Source organism: Puntigrus tetrazona, chromosome 2 (assembly GCF_018831695.1).
Source record: "Puntigrus tetrazona isolate hp1 chromosome 2, ASM1883169v1, whole genome shotgun sequence".
NCBI lineage: Eukaryota > Metazoa > Chordata > Actinopteri > Cypriniformes > Cyprinidae > Puntigrus > Puntigrus tetrazona.
Window position 1 is genome coordinate 20,778,235 of NC_056700.1, and position 20,235 is coordinate 20,798,469.

General features: G+C 37.8%; 1 protein-coding gene and 1 long non-coding RNA gene across 2 annotated transcripts; one reads left to right on the forward strand and one right to left on the reverse strand.

The window, feature by feature from the left end:
• The first annotated feature begins 479 nt into the window (after window positions 1-479).
• On the forward strand, window positions 480-13,624 carry basp1 (brain abundant, membrane attached signal protein 1). The gene is made up of 2 exons (XM_043257567.1): window positions 480-633; window positions 11,320-13,624. Exon 2 carries the CDS (start codon window positions 11,332-11,334, stop codon window positions 11,917-11,919), a length of 588 nt encoding a protein of 195 aa, XP_043113502.1. The 5' UTR covers window positions 480-633; window positions 11,320-11,331; the 3' UTR covers window positions 11,920-13,624.
• Window positions 7,538-14,750, reverse strand: LOC122357912. The gene is made up of 3 exons (XR_006252549.1): window positions 14,645-14,750; window positions 14,397-14,504; window positions 7,538-8,399 (listed from the first exon to the last, which is right to left on the reverse strand). It is a non-coding gene; the product is annotated as an uncharacterized LOC122357912 (long non-coding RNA).
• Window positions 14,751-20,235: the final 5,485 nt, after the last annotated feature.

The following is a 20,235-nucleotide window of genomic DNA, read 5'->3' on the forward strand; positions in this document are numbered from 1 at the left end:
AGTTTAATTTATAGACAGATTTTGTTTTTTATTAGAATATACTTTTAGTATTTTTACACCCTGTACTCACCTCTTTGCACGCTACATTTTAATATAATGTCGCCAGATGGCGCGCAAAGACAAAATTTAACAAGCTATTTATATTTATATTACGTTTTACTCTCCAATTCGTAGGAGCATGATTATATCTCTATGTTAGCTGGTATCAGTTTAAAAATTAAACATTTTTAATACTTTACACGTTGACAAGAAATACAACTAGATACCAGACAAAAAGGTTCACTACTAATAACACTAACGAATTTATAAATAACTCATTTAAACAGCAAGTTTAAGTTTATGTAAATTTCTGTTAATAAAGAGTAGCTATAAAGTCATAACACTTTTTTTTTTCCCTGCGCGACTTGATCGCGGTGCGGCGCGCTGCCGTGTCTCGTCCTCAGTGGCTCGCAGCGCGTCGCGCGCCCCCGGCCCCCCCAAACCGAATACGAGAGTGCGCGCGAGAAATGCAGCGCGAGACACACACCGAGCAGCCCCGATAAACCCCGCCGAATCCACGCGCACGGGAAAAAAGACACTGGGAAAAACAGCAGACGCCTGAGAAAGGAGTGACAGGAAAGTCCACCGCCGACGGTAAGAGTCTGCAACTCTTTTAGTAGATTAAATAAACACTATCCCTCGGTTAACTTGCATGAGGAATTTGTCTAGTTCGAGCGTCTGTGAGAAATAAGAGCAGCTTCCATTTGGAGAGACGGAGCGCGCGGTAGTGAACCGGGGCAAATTTCAAAATCAAGTGCGCTTTAATCGCTCCATTCAGCGAGGAAATGGAGTAATAATGCATCTGTGCTTATTTGTGAGCCGCACATAAAGATTTCAATATATCAGCCGCGGAATTCACGCGGATGAACTGAGTGGAGAGGGGCGTGTTCTGCGCGTGCATGCCGTAGCTTTCGCGCAGTTTATTATTATTTTAGTGCGCAAATCTGAGTGAAAATTGTTCACACGATGAATTAAGGAGTATTAGAATAAATCGTAATGAATAAAGCGTTTTGTTTTCTGAGGAGCAAATGTACAAGTTCATTATAGGTTTTCAGAGGCATGTTTTGTATGGGGCAATAGTTGATGGTTTTGGTTGTGTTTCCAAAGTAAATGTTGCTTTTCACTGTTTACACATCCGCGGATTTATGTCCACCGTGCTCTTTTGTCAGAACTGGCACACGTTTTGCAGCGCTGTCTAACTGGTGCACACGCGTGCGCGCACGCGCACCCACCCACACACACAGATATTAGCCGAAGCTTATAAATAATATACACACGATAAATTCTTATAATTAATTAACACCGTTTGTATACACATTTTCTTTTCCATTTGCGATACTATACAGTGCCAAATATACAGTTTATTAACTCTGTCGCGTGTAAATATAAAGTGAACAGGGCTTTGTTTTTTTTCTCCCTATATCAATGCGACTTTTATGACAGCATTTATTTTTTGTGAGTTTATTTATTATTTCAAGCTACCGCCGTAATTGCCTGATCCTTTGTCTCTGCAGAGCACATGCGCATTGCGCGTAGGGTGTGGATGGACAACTGATGCTTTTGCCTCCTATCTCTCTCACAACGACTACTAATCGTCTTTTTTTAGCTGCATTTATGATTTGAATATTGCTTTCCGCGGCCGTGTTTGTCAGTTTTTCCGTTCGTAGAGGAATCTATTTGACATTTTAACGGCAATGCCGCAGACAATGAACCGAGTGACGGAGAGGGGGGGGGAAGCTAGAGTTCATATCCCCGCACACTAAAATCACACCGCGAGACATCTCCGCTCAAATGTATTTTTTTTTCGTCTGGACGAGAGCCGATATTATGGCACGGAGGTGAGTTTGAGAGAAGGAACGGGCGGTGTGATGAGCGAGAGGCTTCATGATCCACGCGTTCACACGCACCAATAAACCGCTGCTTGAATGAGTCACGCGTTTCAACCTGGAAACATCAAACCAAACTGAGGACTGAGCGCTGATATGCTCTGAAAATTGAAGTATCCATTTGCCAAATTGTTGAATTTTAAATGTGCAAAGCAACAGAAATAGGATGGGTGTTACTATAATAAAAATCTATAGTGTAAAAACGAATTCAAACATAATGGCTATTGATTATTGATCTGGATTGGTGACATACCTAATTGTTTTAATGGTATGGAAAAGCATCTCTCTATATGCAAGTTGGAGAGAGAGAGAGAGAGAGAGATGAATATCTACATCAGTTCAAGACTCATTTATTTGTCCAGTGCATTTGTATAATGCAGAAAAGCCTGAAGGCATCTCATGCAGGAGCCACTCAGCCACCAAAAACATTATTAACCCTGCATGAGTGAGCGCCAGCATTTACAGATCTGCACCTTTGGCTCCGAGCGCTCTTGAGTTGAATTAGCAATAATCTTGATTAAACGTGTGTTTGAGATTCTGTGTGTACTAGGTCACCCACGGAAACAAGAAGAGCAGTCAGGTGATTCATGTCGGTGTGAGACGCCCAGTTTCAAGCCCAGCTGGAGTTTTTTTTTTTTGTGTGTGTTGCAATAGCAGAGGAGAATAGCAAGGCTCGGGAGGAAGCAGTGAGAGTGAGAAAGACCTGTATTTTCTGTTAGGTACTTCGTGATTGCGGATTTTACAGTCTGAATCGGCGCGTTTCAGCCAAAGAATTAAGAAAAAATGGATTTTTAAACTTTTCAAATTTTTTTTGCACTTATTTACAGGGCTGTTGAAAGAAACAGGCATGCGATCAGCTAAAGAAAAAAAAAAACAAAAAAAAAAGGCATTTTTTGCCCATTTAATATACAAAAACAACAACAATAATGCGGTATTAAATTATTAATATTTTGATTAAACAAAATACATTTTTTAATTACAGAAATTAAATCAAAGAAATAACTTAGTAATAATTCATATTTTATAAAATAAAAAAGTATTTATTAATAATAGTAATAATAATAATAATGTTGACAGCAGATTTATCATTGTTTCTGATTACAAAATTTGGAAGATGAGCATACTTTAAATACGTATTTTAAGCAACCGGATCTTATGACAAAAACGAATATGAATATTTTTGTAAAGCACAAAATATCTACCAACATTAGAGGTGGTAAAACAGTTTATGATTGCAGCTCAATATGTTTCCATTTCTGGACGTAACAAGCTTGTTCGGCTGCTTGGGTACTATTTGGGTACTATTCTCATCAGAAAAAAGACTTGAAATATGAGAGCTGAAATATGAGAGATCGAAAGAGCAAGCTAATTCTCGTTTTGAGTGACCCAAACTTTCAGAGATGAAGTTCGTGCGAAGCATCATTACTGTGTGAACAAAGCCGCTCTGGGACTCTTGAACTGCTCACGAGTAAATAAACGCAGTGCTGCATTTTACTCTGAAACACACACAAGCCAGTTATTGGCCAGCTAGCAGCTTTCACCATATATACTTGCCAATGCCATTTTTATTTATTTATTTTTTTACATATGTTTGGCGCTCGCCAGGGGTTTAATTCAAAAGCAGCAGTTTTGGATTCGCGCAATTCATACTTCAGGTCAGAAAATCTGGGAAATATACACAAATGAACTAAGGCAATGCTCTGAAATCTAATACTGAATTCGGTGCGCCAGGTGCTTTCATATGAACATTTTTAGATGACTGCGATCACAGTTTTCAGTGTTTGTCAGAAGAAAAGCGGGATAGACATGAAAGCGAGAGAGAGACAGGAAGGAGTCAGTGAGACAGGATGGCACTGACGGAGACAGAGGCAGCTCAGCCAAGCAGGGCTTTAAGTGTGTGTATGTGTGTTTGTTTGAGGAAGATCATTGAAAGGGACAGATAACTCAAGAACATCTGAGATGGTCCCAAATTAGAGATGCGTTCAAAATCAGTGTTATTTCTGGACTTGTCACTCAACTTAAAAATAAAAAAGAATTTAAAAGTCTACGTACCCATTCTGTCACACCGTTGTTAACTACTTTAGATTAGTGGAGCATTCTTTTTATTATCTGATGTTTTCCTCAGGCAGCCTTAGTAGTTGTGCTGGCAGAACTTGATAAGTTTTAGTGTCAGTCACTAGTCAGGTTCTGTCCCATCATGCTTTGCGGTCTGTGTGCACTGTGTGGAAAGTGATTGGTGGCTTTATGTGGCGCAGTAGAACTGAGCCTGGTATTGCTTCACTTTTACATTTTAACAAAGCGCATTTTAAGCTTTCTGAACAATTGTTCTGCTTTTAAAATTATTGCAGCTAAAATCAGTTGTCATTTCACTTTTTAGGACTTAACCCTGTTCTGTACACACACACCGTTCAGCAATTTATGGAAGTGACAACTGAATTGGCTCCTGAATAATGCAGGTAGTGACAATTCTACACAGTGTGTACAGAAACCAAACTAGTTGTTAATGATGCATTTAAATGGGGTGCAAGAAACTACAGGGTCTTGACTCATCAGTGTTGCCAGATCTTTATAGAAAAAATACAAATTAGAACAAACCCAGAATAACCTTAAATCCGAAAGCGTTATCTTGGAAATATGCCACATACCAAAATAGTGACCTGATTCGAGCCCAAAGATGCTTAATAATATGTGGACATGGCAACCCTTCAAGAATGCTGTGCAAAGTATACGCCCAAACATAACACGATGGCTGTCTTAAAATCAGTTGGATTAAAATGAAAATTTGTTGCAATGCTTTTGCTGTTTTTTTTTTGTTTGTTTTTGCAATATACAATTACTGTAAAGAACTAAAGGGACAGCTCAACCAAAAAAGAACACTTTGTGTGAAACATTTTCTGTGGCATGCTAAATAAGATTTTTTCAACACTGGACCCTATCGGCTTACATTTTAAGTATAAAAATGTTGAAACATTTTTCAAAATATCTTACATCAACACAGGGTAACTTCATGTGTGCATTTATTTCTATGAATATGTGTTAATTACATATGGGTAAGCAGCAGCTCAAATTCCTTGATTCTGATATTCAGTGTGTCATCATGGAATCTCTCTCTGGGTTGCCATGACGATGACCTGAAGGAAGTCTAAGAATGAGCCAGAATGGCAGCTCTCCTATGGTTCCTACGGCAACAGCCAATCAAAGGCCAGACCCCCACTGACCCCACCTGTCTGTTACTGTCTCTTGGAGAGAGATACACACAAAACACAGCGTTAGTGCTGGATGAGAGCATTGAACAGGCACTAAATCTGACACTGACCAAAAGACATGCATAAATGACATCAAATAATAGTACATGTCAGCTGTCAGAGAGTGATAAATGTAGTCTGGTATCACTGTATTTTTACAGTATAGAACCTTGTGAAAGTACAGACAGGAGTGGAGGCATATTTAAAAAAACACTTGTGTTGTGTTCAGGACATCGACTATATAATCAAGGCCTAATGAACAATGCAGTCGCCTCTTGTTTGGACAGCAAGTTTCCCACAAGAATGAAAACATTAAACACTGTGTGGATTTGTATTTTTTTCTGGTGATATGTGAATTGTGTTTAGACTAAGTCTAAATCTCAGATATTTAAAACAATAATATACGTCTTTTTAACTTCATGAAGTCAGATATGAAATTTTGAGTTAATACGTTATTTTTTAAAAAACAATAAAAAATGTCTAGTAAGAATATGTGAATGTCTCTTCAACTATGAGGATATTTATGTTTATTCTTGGAAATATTTTATAATGCCTTCATTGTTTGCTATTTAGAAATTTGTTCTATGCATAGATTATATTGTTTTACCTGTATCTTAAAGACGTACATTTAAACTTAAAATATTAAAATCAATCATGAAATAATTTTTACATTTTTAAAACTACACATTAAATTTATTGTGTAGAAATTATGTTAACCATCCCTTGGTTGTATCATTATGATCACAACCAACACTTTTGTCACTAAAAAGGAGTGAAAATGTGCATACTTCATTTATGACTAAGATATTAAACTGATCATTTGATTTATTTATGGAAGATTATTAGATTGTCAAGATATGAAAAAATTACAACATTTAAAATTAAGAACGGAGAATTCCATCATCCAATCATTTTGTAAGATTACACAAAGTGTAAAAATATTAATGTTAAATTTTATGTTAAGTTTATATGTATACAAATTATATATGTACATAAAAGTATATACATACATTTACTGCAGGAAGTTATTCTACAAATTGTATTCCAAAAATGTTCAGAATTCCATTTCCGCAACATGTTATCAAACACAATATAGAATTTTACTATAGTGCTTGTATACTGATTTTGTGTGTTGTGCATTTAATTTGTTACAGTTATATAGAGCTTTTCAAACCACCTTAAATTGTGAAGGGTGATCTCCTCAACCACCACCACTGTGTTGCAACACACCAGCTTATTGGTGGAGAGGAGACAGATTGATGAAGCCAATTAGTTGACATGAGGATGGTTGAGGCAGGCCAGTGGGCAAATCTGTCCATGAAGGGTCACACCTCTACTCTTTTCAAAAGACATCCTGGGATTTTTAATGACCACAGAGAGTCAGGACCTCGGTTTAACATCTAGCCTATGTATGTGTGTGTTCAGGCGTGGAAGCACACATCTCATTTTATCAAGCATCTGTCAGTTACACGATTTATGGATGTTTGTACTCGAAGGACATGACACAATCAAATCTCCCACTATCCTGAATCACACATAGACACAAGGCTGCAACTCGAGGATTGAGGGAATGAAGGATTGCATGTGTGTGTGTGTGTGTGTGTGTGTTACTATCTCACACTGGCTCCAATGAGGTGTTTTTAGAAGCCATGACAGGCTTAAGTAAACACACACACACACACACACACACACACACATATACATACTCAAAGTCAAAGTGTATTTTACCATCAGTGAGCCACTAAACAGTCATCAGAATAATGCGATGTCTGTACACTACTGAAGAAAGAATCTCAAGGTCTTCATGTGCGCGAGTGTGTTTTTGTCTGCCAGTGGTGTTTATGTTCCCTCGCCGTTGTTTTCATTACAGCAATTTCCATCCTGAGAGATGGCTGTGTGTGTGTGTAGCATGAAGGATTTTACCAGGTCAAAGTTTTCACAGTTCTCAAGACACTGTCCAAATGAGTTAGTAAACTACCTCAGCGCTTCCAAATACTCTTGTTGAAACACTCAGGGATTTCTGAGTGAACAAATATCTTCTTTGCTCTTTTTCTTTCTCTGTCTGTTCATTTGAACTGTAACTTTATCTTAGTACTACTTGTGAGACTGTTTTATTGCATTCGTGTTCCTTTAAAATCTCCACTTGCTCTACTGTTTATGTTCCTGAAGTAGATGTTTTTCAGACAAACCGAAATGGACTGCAACACACACACACACACACACACACACACACACACACACACACACACACACACACACAGGTCCTGATACTTTCTTCACATTCAACAAAATAACTCTAAAATAATGACATAGTCATAATAGTGACATGACATTTATTCAAAGATTATTGGATGAATAGATGTAAATGTAGTTTTTAGATTAAATTGGAAATTTCTAATGCAAATGTCTTCATTTCAAGTCTTGAAGTGTCCTTGCTAAATAAAAGCATTCATTTATGTTATTATTATTAAACTTTACTGACCACAAACTTTCGAATGGTAGTAAACTAGCAGAATGAGTAGATAATTAGTAGGAATATTACAGATTATTACACTTTATTCATGAAACTACCCCTCAGAAAGAATGCAAATAAACAACTTTTAGCAGATGCGATTCATGTTTCCTGTTTTACTTCCATAGTTAATGGTTCAGTGATAGTTAATAATAATTTAAAACATGTTCACTGATCAGGAAGAATCAGGAAGTTCACTGGACACAGTTATGGTCTTTTTGTGGCAAGTTTAGAAATTAAAAGAATAATTACCTGGAGTGACTCTTTCTGTCACACTGTCTGTCAACCTGCGCTTAACTCCTGATCTGTGTTAACAAGAATAATCAATAAAACAAACAATCACAATAATCATTATATGACTCATCACTGCATATTTACTCTTTACATCATCCTGACCTATCAAACGAGAAACAGGAGCTTCTGGTTTCTCTGTCTGCTCAGTGTTCTGGAGTTATTCATTAGCCTGAGCTGCTGTTTACGTAGAGGCCTGAGCCCTGGCCAACAATGTGCTAGTGTGTGTGTTTTGTTTGAGCGCGTCTCTAGGGTTATGAGCTTGTGTGTATATGTGCGTATTTGAGCTTGGAGGACAGTTCTAAAGTTATTAGTGTGCGTGTATATTATAAACTTTGACCTGTCACATTCTCCTCTCCCTCCACTCAAGTCCATTCCTCACCAAAACATCTCAAGAGTTGTGGCTAGACACTGCCTTCTGTTGACCTGGAGGTAAAACAACAGTGTCTGTCACATACGAGTGCGCTTAAGAGAGACAGAAGGATATTTTTTATGAGGGTTAATGACAATATGTATTATCAACTTATTTTCTAGTCATTCATGTTTATTTTATCCTATGTGCACTGCAAACATATAAGGGTCCAAAACATTGCAACATAGCAAGTTTGTTGCATACAATGGGTGTTCAGCCAATACACAACACAAGACAATAAAATTATGCAAATACTCAACTAAGAAGCATCTAAAATCAATAAACTGGAAAAAATATGTGAATATGTAATATACATGTTTTTGTCTGTATCTAATGTATTTGAATATGAAACACTTTAAGTTTGTGTTTGCTCCCAGAATGCATTTCTGCTGTTACAGCACAGTGATTGGGTCAGATTTTCTGCTCCAGTTCTCAACCCCCCTCCTCTGCCTCAAGCCCAGCAGTGTGTGTGTGTGTGTGTGTGTGTGTGTGTGTGTGTGTGTTGTAGTTTTAGAGTTACATAAGCAAATTCAAAGCTGCACAAAATTATATGGCAATACAGATATATATATCTATATCTATATATAGATATATATATCTATATATATATATATATATATATATATATATATATATATATATATATATATATATATATAGATTCCTTGAAGAATAAAAGATTAATAAAAATAAAAATAGATTTCTGAAGGATCATGTAATGGATGTTGAATGTTCATTGCATCACAGTAATAATTTACTTTTTTGAGTATATATTCTAACACAAATAAATTTTAAATATAAAATCGCTCTATTTTATTTCTGTATTTTCAATCATATTTCAATGCAGCCTTGGTAAGCACGAGATAAATGCCTTATACAGTAGTGTATATTTATCAAATGTAAAAGAATTGTCATTGTCCATGCACAATACTAACTCAATACTTGCTTTACATAGAGTTAAATAAAAATTTATGTTCAAAAATATTTCATTGCTGAACAAATGTGTTTTATTAATTAGGCAGCCCTAGTGACCAGTAAACATTCTCAACGGTGTAGCTCTGCCCTGGGCCCTAGCCTCTGTGATGGAGCTCTGTGGTAGAGCCTAGCCAATACAGCTTAAGCTAAACTCTTTTTGCATTGCTCTGTACTGCCAAAAGTGCGGTTCATCCTTTAATTTTCAATTTGGCAATGAGGCTTTTGAATACTACCTGTACACACTGCATAGACAGTTTACAAGCCACACTGGGATTGAATTTACTATCAATCAGCAGGTTTCACAGAGTCAGTGAATTTCAAGCCTCCTGTACAGATGAGACAGCTCTCAGACGCGCACACACTGCAGCGTATTGTTTAACGCTGAAACAGCGTGCTGCTGTCTGCTTGACTCAGTGGAGACGGGACAGATAGTGTCTATTGTTCTCTTGCGCACTGCAAGGAAAGATTTCCATGTTTCCATTGTCATATGTGTGTGTGTGTGTGTGTGTGAAGTGCACAACTCACATGTTGGCTTCGCATGATTCCTGCTCTCCTTCTGTCTGGAGAATAACTGTATGTGTGTGTGCAAGTGTGTCATTACACAGATGGTTGTTGAGCTCAGGAACGCTAAAGCAGCCAACAGGGACATTGGAGTGTGAGAGAGAGAGAGAGAGAGAGAAAAAGAGAAAGAGAAAGAGAGAGAAAGAGAAAGAGAGAGAGAGAGAGAATGTGTTTCGTACTGCTCCCTATTCGGAATGGGTCACGTGAGCACCCGGTTGCCTTGGTAACTGCGGTTCTGAATTGCAGGTAGTATGGCTTAGAGATGCTCTCCTCTAAACCCCCCTCCATCTATCTAGATAACTATCAGTGCTAGAGTCTGATTACTGATTAATGATCTAGTTTTGATGCTTGACATGATAGAACCTTGACAGGCTGTCTCAGAGATTGAGTTTATCCTGCTGAGCTTTTACTAGGTCTCCGTTTCAGGATTGAGCCGCTTGTGCTAAAATAAACCCAGAGCAGAACATTCAATGTATATTCATCCATTTTTTGCTCTCTCTCATTATGACACCTTGCACAGAACTATTGCAGACAGGGCTTTTTTTAGTACCTGTTAAAAGCATGAATTACATTTTTCTTCCCAGTATGTCATTCTGATTATGCAAGACATGTAGTGTTTGACATGCTGCACTTGAATTTCCACAAATAATCCGAGAGGAAAATTTTATTGCTCAGTGGTTGCTCTTTGCTCATGGCTCAGAAAGCAATGGAGGAATCTTTTTAAAATCCATTTCTTTGATGTTTCTCCTAAAATTCTTGTGGAATTAAAACCAGAAACAAACTAAATAGGTGTTGACACAGTATAAAATAATATTACAGTATTTTATAGTAAGTACAGCTCAGGGGTTTTTGAAACTGGAGCTTGCAAAGGAATGCCAGATGGTCTGGAGAAAGGTTTAGGGAAACTAACTAACTAACTAACTAAAACGTAGACTACACTAATTCAATCCAACAGTACTATAAAGTAGACCTAAAGTAGGTCTTCGTACAAAAACATGATTTAGATGCCTCGTAATTCTTAGGGATAGGAGATTATTCAAATCTATCATATTTGGGGGTCTTTGGCATCCAAAAGATTGTAATCTATTGGTATAGCATTATATAGTTTAGTCTTGATTATTTCCTAATAGTCAAGATAATTTGGAAAACATTAAATGAAATATTATAACCTCATTTTACAGAGTGGTACATGTATATTGGCAAATTTGAATACAGTTTGAGATATTGTCAAGATCCGTAACTCTAGAAGAGATTGGCTTTACTAGGGTTGATTTCCTAAAAACATTTTATTACACTGCTGTTTTAGATACAACAAAAGATTTCTTGTGATTTTAGAGTTTAAAAACTCATTTTTGTCTTTGCAACTTGTGTTGATCATCCTGTTTCTCTCTTTCACAGGTCAGAGGTAAAATGGGAGGGAAGCTGAGCAAAAAGAAGAAGGGATACAATGTGAACGACGAGAAGGCGAAAGAGAAGGACGCAAAGACGGAGGGAGCGTCGGCGGAGGAGGGCGAAGCTCCGAAAGAAAACAAGGAGGATGCTCCTGCCGCCACCGAAACAACCAATGACACGGCTGCGGCTGCCAAAGAAGCCACGCCCACCGCCGACAGCAACTCCACTGCACCCAAGGAGGAGGAGAAAAGCACCGCCCCTCCAAAGAAGGAGGAGCCTGCGGCGAACGCTAGCGCTCCTAAAGCATCTGACGCCAAGAGCAGCGAGGCTGCCAAAGCAGAACCCGCCAAGAGTCCAGATACCCCTCCTGTCAAAGCGGAAGAGAAATCTGCCCCCTCTGCGGCTCCGGCCAATGAGAAAGAAGCAGCGAAAGAGCCCGCTAAAGATCCCGCCCCTCCTGTAGCCACAGCGACGGAGAGCAAGCCCGACGCTGAGTCTAAAAAGACTGAGGCTCCGCCCGCAAAAGAATCCGCCCCCGCAGAGCCAATCACCACGGAGACCAGCCCGGCCCCCAACAAGGAGCAAGCAGTCGCTGTGCAGGATTAACAGAAGGAACAGTGAATGGCAAGATTAATGACAAATGAAAAACCAGATCAAATCTAAATAATTAAAACTAGCCCGCCCATTTTAAATGATATCAGTAATTATAATATGAATAATGATAATAATAACAATAATGATTTTAATAGGCTGGACTTTGATCATTGTGTTGGTGATGGACATGATCATGGTGAATAAGACTGGCAGTTATGATGATATTATCTTTAATATCCAATTGAACTTTGATACAAACCACCAGCCCCCAACTCTCTCTCTCTATCTCTTCTCACCTTTCTTTCTACCTCTATTCAATGAGGGGTGGAATACAAACATGGAATCTATTCATTGCCACCCTCCAAATCTCACTTCCCTCCATTTGAGTGTGATGTGATGGCAGTGGGTGAAGTTAATATGTGTGTGTGTGTGTGTGTGTGTGTGTGTGTGTGTGTGTGTGTGTGTGTGTGTGAGTGACAGTAGTAGTAATAGTAGTAGTCCAGCCTCCCTGATACACATTTCATATTTCCTGTTTGCTGCTTTCTAGTTAGTGATTGGCATTGTGTCTTTGCTTATCTCCCGACTTTCCTACTTTATTTGTTTCTCTCTCTTTCTCGCTCTCTCTCTCTCTCTCTCTCTCTCTCTCTTTTTCTCACATATCAGTGGAAACAAAATCAGTGTATAGCACAATGCATCAAACACACACATGCACACATGCACAGTACTGAATGTTAACAGTATTAGTGTTTTCGTTTTTTAAAGGAACAGTTCACCCAAAAACGATGATCTACACCTGTGTGACTTTTTTTGTCATCTGCAGGATGCAAAAGTAAAACGAGCTGCTCATTTCCTTGCATAAAAGTAAATGGGGACTATATCTGTTAAGCCAGATTTTAAGGAAAAAGTGATTTAGATTTTAAAGAAGACTTGGAATATAGTACACAAGCCGTATAGACTACTTTTGTGAAGCTTTTATGGTGCTATTTTGTAGCTTGACAGACTTTGGTCCCCATCCACTTTTAGTGTATAGAAAAGCAGTGTGCACATTCTTAAAAATGTTTCCTTTTGTGTTACACCTAAGAAAGTAAGTCATACAAGTTAAAGATCATTTTTATTATTTTAATTAATAGGTGAACTATCCCTTTAATTGGATGTTTGAAGGTTAATTTAAAGTGTGAATGTGTGGAGGCATCCGGGAGTATGAAGTGAGTGTGTGTATGGAGTTATGCATGGTATTAGCATGCATTTTCTGCATGTGTGTGTGTGTGTGTGTGTGTGTGTTAACGGAGTTCTGGTCTTTCTACACTTTGGAAGCAGCAGACGTCATGATGTCAGAGAGACAGAGAGAGCGAGCCCAGACCTCCAAAACTCACCAAACAGGACACACTTCACACACACCGATCTCTCAATATACTGGCAGACCAATGTGAGCGTTGTGTGTATCTGTATGTGTGAGGCTGTGTGTGTGTTTTGCATGTCAGTGGTTGGCCCTATTGTTGTGTATTTTTGGTTGCTGTGGAGATAATGTTGCTACAGGTGATATTTCATTTGAATTAACACACACGCTCTCTCTCTCTCTTTCTTTCTCTATCATTCCTTTCCTGTCCAAAATTCCCTGGTAAAATAAAAAATAAAAAATAAAATGGAAGAACTGAGATATATGTAATTGTATACATGGAGCAACATTAATAAAATGAGAGAAACCGATTGAAAATCAGCTCAAACGTCTTGATTTTTGTGTTTCCGTGACCTCACAGATTTAGTATTTCTCCCCAACACATTTGAATATATTGCAATGACAGTTCAAACAAATCACAACTTCAAAGGATATATCTCGACACAAAAAACACTAATTTTACCTGCAATAAATCCAAACTGTTATGTAAGCTGTCATTACGCTGCATTAGAGGCACAGAAGACACATTTGAAGTAGGATATAAACCAAAGTGCTGCATTTACACACTTTATATCATGGCACAGGGAAAGAGGAAATGCGTTTGCACAGGAATCACAATTGTGGGAAGAAATGTTGATGTTAAAGAGAAAATGCTAATATTCTTCTACAACCAATAAATCTGACACTGCACAGGCTAATTATAATTTAAATTAGTTCAACTAGAATCAAGCTACTCTTTTGCTATTGGAAAGGACTGGATTCTAATATTATATGTAAAATAATAATAGTATCATATGTATTGATAATTTCACACTTGAAACACGAATTCAACGTAAATGCAATCTATAAAGGATTAGCATAAATGCACTAGATAATACGGAGATAGTACTGAAGGAAAAAGGAAAGGGAAAAAAATTGTTTTTAATATATTGTTGTCTAGTAAGCATATACCCCAGTCATTTCAACAGCAATGCACAAGATCTGGAATTTCACATAAGGCCAAAATATTTCCCCTTGTTTAGAAAATCTTGTCTGAGTTATACTTGAAGGGATAGGTAACTTTGAAACTAAAATTTGAAGTTTATCAGCTTACCCCAAGGGCATCTAATGTGTAGATGTCTTTTTTTCTTCATTAGATCCAATTTTGAGTCAACCCGTTGTAGTCTGTCAGTCATAAAATGGTCGGTATAGGGAACTTTCTCTATGAGAGAAAAAAACACGCACAGAGAAGTCCAAATTAAACCAAACCCCATCGTAACGATGCATTGATGGCCTAAAACAAGAAGCGAGTGGTTTGTGTGAGAAAACGAACAGTATTTATATAATTTTTTTTTTTTATACCTCTTGTACACCGCCATGTCCGATTGATCTGAGGGCGCGCACGCTTCCACTGCGTTCGCGTGCACTCGCGTGCGCTCTGGCGTAGTCTGCGCATGCGTCGATCAGCTCCGAAAAGTGCCGAAAATGCCGGAAGTGATCTCAGATTTAGAGGTACAGGACATCGCAATGGAAGACGATTTTTATTTATCAACAGACAATGTTGGATGACGAGGACATTGACGACAGTGTCCCGTCACACACCTGCCTGACTGACTTGCGCAGACTACGCCAGAGCGCCCACACACGTGACTCAGCGGAAGCGTGCGCGCCCTCAGATCATTCGGACATGGTGGTGTACAAGAAGTAAAAAAACTACATAAATACTGTTCGTTTTCTCACAAAAACCATCAATGGGGTTTGGTTTAATTTGGATTTCTCTGTGCGTGCTTTTTCCCCCCTCTCATAGAGAAAGTCCCCTATACTGTTATATGACTGAGAGACTACTATATGACTACAACGGTTTGACTTAAAAATCTCAAAATTGGATTTAATGAAGAAAAAAGACACCTACAGTGTCTAAAGTAAACAATTCCTTTAATACATTGCAACACTAAGGACAACAAGCAATTTACATTTTTGCTTAGATATTGCAAGTAACTATTACTAAGTAACCATAGCAACAACTTCAGAGCTAACAAAAAAAAATGACCTGTTGCAAAGAGCTTGATTGACAGGCAATCTGACCAATCATAATGCCGTAATCCAGCATTTTATCATACATACAAATGAGACAGGAGAGTAGATTAATTTCAGCGCACTTAAATTTAGACAATGCCGCGGTTTGAAATAAAATACGATCTGATGTTCATTCTTGTTCATTTTGTGCTTTAAGTAATGATGAAAAGACGATTAGTTCACATTCTGCTTGAACTGAGGTTCTACAGTGATCTGGCCCGATAAATTGAACAGCCACAGAACGGTATTTATTGTTTCAATATTCTTTAAAAAAATGACACATTTTAAGGCTGAGACCATGTTTTCTACCAGAAGTAACCAAGACAGTAGTCTTCTGGTATAACACAAATTCTGCGAAAATAACAGTTTTCTGAATAACCGACGAGCTCATTACTCTGACACACTTAATTTTGCCTGCTGCTGTTATCTTTCACGCTTAAAGAATCTATAATATTTTTCTTCAAAATATTTTAAGATGATATGTGTGTATTATCACAGTTTTATCTAAATGAATTCTCCTGATGGATACTCATGTTATGTTACGTTAGCTTATCCTTACCTGTCTTGGATGGATTTTAATTTCAAAAAATAAACGGACAGTTTATTAGCCACATTTTTATAGGATCTTATAATACCAAAGCTAAATAAATATGTGAGGTTATTATTATATTAAATATTTCAGGTCTTCACTCCTTTTACCTCGCTTTATCTCTCTCTCTCTATCTCTCTTTCTCTGTCTCTCTTGTCTCTGGGTTGACTGGGTTCATGTATGACTGCCTTTGGGCCTTAGTAACGGTCGCCAAGCCTCTGATCCCATAGCAACCGGTCACTTGGTTTTGTAAGGCAGAAGGAGAAGAGAGGACGCGCACACACACACACACTTAACACACATATCAAACCAAATGTAACACTCCTACAGTTCTGATGGATGCACTGACTATGGCCTACACAGTTCTCTATCTGTCCCCTACAGTTTAAAGAATAATGAGTTCTGCGAATCCAAACCTAAATCTAAACCACAGCTCTGTTTCTAAGACCAAATTTAGGTTCCAGTGGAAACTATAAGAGAAAATATCAGAACCCGGGAGCGATAACCATAAAAGAAAGCTTCTATTTTCATCACTTCTACATATAACATACATGAATGAAACAGGCGCCAACATCAACATTAACACCTGATTGGATATGAAGGTTACCATGGATACCGGTCTTGCCTAGCAACAAGCTCGAATGCATACGTTGTAAACCCCGCCTATCTGATAGAGCGCACATACCTGCACACTCGCACACACATACCTGCACATGCTCACACACACACACACACACTCTCATTTGTCACTATCCACCCACCTCTTGTTTTTTCTTCCTGTTTACGCCCCCATGCTCCCCCCAGCCCGAATCAGCAGGGTCCCTGGAGGGAAAATTGCTGCCTGTCATTGGCTGACTGCATCTCCATGGTGACGCAGCTGCAGCTGTGCTCGTGCAAGCGGCAGAGAAACACAGTGTGTGTAAATCTCGTTCCTGCCTATAATGGTGTCAGATAAATTGAGATGAGAGTTCACTCCAGTCACCTGTGCAGGTGTGTTTAGTTGTGTTAAAAATAGACTGCAGCATATATTATGCCCACTCTTACAGCATGTCAGCTCAGTTCTAAATTCAGGCTCAAACTAAAAGCTCCTGAGGGCTGCATCATAAAGAAAATATGTATCGGTTTGTTCAGTGGTTGCCCTTTCATAGCTCAGCAGACTTAAAGAGTTAAAGGAAAATTACAGGTTAAGTTAAGCTCTTGTAGTGGTTTGTAATTACCACAAAATAAAAAGGCACAAATCTTGGTTACAGTGAGCCTTGTAAGGTAAATACGGCCGATCTGTGTCAAAATATGTAAACTATGTGTGTTAATCCCCTGGTGCTATTCATGCGGCAGTAAAAAAATTACTTTTTATATTTATAGCATTGTAATGACACATTTATTATCTGTTGACTACTTAGCATAGAAATTTCCAAGTCAAATAGTTATAAATATTAAATGCTTTGCAGCACAGATGTTTGGTCAGAAGACAAATTAAGAAATCTGTTATACAGACATTTATTACAATGAAAAAAGCACAAAAATACTATTTTTACATTTTATATGAACTACATATTTTCCAAGACATCAAAATCAAAGCCAGTGCGGTCAATTTGACGGCAAATTGAACAAGTGTGGGGTTTTTTTTCTTAGGACCAATTAACGTTTTTAAATTATGTCTATAATTCCTCTTTCCACATAGTGTGCCAAAAACCTTTATCAAGTTTCATACAATTCAGGTCAAAAATACACGTAAATCACTTCATCAATGAGGAAATAAATTAATGCAAATTTTTTCTAAATAGAATTTACCAACTAAGCTGTTTTGACAAGGCCATAAAGGGCTGCCAAAATTATTTAGAATTTCCACATTTACACAAAAAACTGTTTTGTCATTTCCTGATATCTTGTCATTTAAACTATAATATAAATTCTGTTGATTGAACTTAAAGGGTTAGTTCACCCAAAAATGAAAATTCTGTCATAATTTACTCACATTTTGTTCACTTTTTTTTTTTAATGAAGCACAAAATAATATAATCTAAATTTACAAGAAATATTTTCTCACATGAAAGAATTTGTGATTGTTCGACAACTGTGAAGCTCCAATTGTCCAAAACTTCTCTTCTTTTCTTAAAGCTGGATGGCTGTTAAATTTAATGACATTTCTTAAAGGTTTAGCCCCAAATAAATAAATCAAAGACGACAGTTTGACACATCAGTGCCTAGAGAACTGCCTGATGTATACCTAATATAGGAGATGGCAGGAGATGAAAGTTGTCTTGTGTGTTCAGATGAGGCAGGTCAAGTTCACACATTCATAGGTTGCTATGGCCAGGGGTGTAGAAATGATTTCTAAAAATGTTGGGAACACATTTAGCCACGGATCTTTGGGCACAAAATCTATCTTGCTGTTTATGTGCACAAGTTTCAGAAACAAGCACCAAAAAAGGACAAAATCACCACAGAGCACTACAAAAATAGCAAACATAAAAAATACATCATGTGCATTGTATTTTACATCATCCAAAGCCATAATGATTATTTATTTGAGTTAATATTATTATCCGTATTTTTATCTGTAGATTGTGCCTGTAAACTTAATAAACAGCTCTCAAATATTATTTAAGCTTTCACATATTCAAACTTCAAACTGTTAATTTTAAGGTGTTTTTGTCTGCAGTCTACAAAATGTACAACCGAATTTTAAATTTCATGTAGAAAGAACAACATTTTACAGTTTTGGAAATGATGACAGAATTTTGTTGTTTCTTTAACGATCCAATGAAATTGATTTTACACGGTTTTCTGTCCTGTGTTGGCTTATTTGCTATTAAAACAAAAGGTTTAAGAAGGACATAATTAAGGCTAGTAATATCACGGTCATAATTTGCTACTTGCTTGCAGGGGACCTTAAAATATAATTATCATCTGCTGAAAGACCAGCAGGACAGTTATGATGAACACCTCACCTACATTAAACATATCCTGTCTTCAACCCATTCTAACCAAAGAGTATTTAAATATTTATAAGGTTTCATGAATAATGCAGTACCTGAGTGGTGATCCAGGCTGCTGAGAGGCTGACGGGAGCTCAGCTCCTCCCTTCTTCTATCACAGAAAACATGACAATTGATTCTGTATTTGTGATTAAGAACCTCATGTAGAATGATCAATATGGACTGCCATCTGCTGGAACACATATCCACAACAGCTGCACTCAGGTGGGGGAGGGGCTCTCGCTGTTGTTGCCAGGCAACAGCAGGTACACCATTCTCAGGATTGTGACTGTATGGGGGAAATGAGAGAAGAGAGTTAAAAATAAAATGAACACTTCTGTGTAAAACCACCGTCACAATTATTTTATTCAAGCTGTAGGTGTCAAGCGAATGGTCAGTTTTGTCCAGGATGCCACGCTATATGTATATAATGTGAAGAGAATATCGTTTTAACCCATCTTCTGCCATTTTTTGAAAGAATTAGAGAGCTGCATGGACAGCAAGGGCCCTATCACGGTCAAGGTGCAGGTACATAGTAAATCCATCTGACGGTGATACTACCCTTGCTGTCTATGGATGGTGAAAGAGCTGTTGGATTTCATCAAAAATATGGATTCCACCCCAAAATTAATGCCCTATGCCATTCAAACCCGATATAAAGATATTTTGGATGAAAACCAGCTTTGACTGTCATCATCGGAACAGTCCATCTGCCATCAGTCGTTCAATCTGTATTATAATAATAGAATTTATCTATGGAAATAAAATAAAAATAACAACTTTATTCAACAATTTGGCACTGTAGTGCCGTTTTGGAGAGTATCCACAGCCGTGACACACAGATACACTGCTTTCATTCAAATCAAAGTGTATTTAAATGCAGAAAACGTATCATTGTGTTGCGGATGACACAGAAGAGCATACGCTATTTGTGTCCAGCGGATACTTTCCAAAATAGCGCTAGGGTGACGATTTGGTGCCAAATTGTTGAATAAGGCCAACAAGTTTTTCAGTTTGTTTGTTTGTTTGTTTGCTTTCCATACAAAAAGTATTCTCGTAGCTTCACAGTTGGAACCACAGATATACTGTATATACCTAGGTGCCTCATTAGAGATTGTTTCTATGGGATGTGATACGTAAGCCGTCCGCCATATTGTAGTGGTCTGAATTAACATCATTCACCATAGCAATCTACAGTATGGTAAATGACGTCAAGTTCACCGTGACAACATGGCGGCTGTATATGTCTGTGTTTGGAATGACATAGGGGTAAGTGATTAATGACAACAATTTCATTTTGGGGTGGAGTA

What these genes read in the sequence shown, in the direction of transcription:
- basp1 (XM_043257567.1), top strand. Translation starts at nt 11,332, where the DNA reads ATGGGAGGGAAGCTGAGCAAAAAGAAGAAGGGATACAATGTGAACGAC.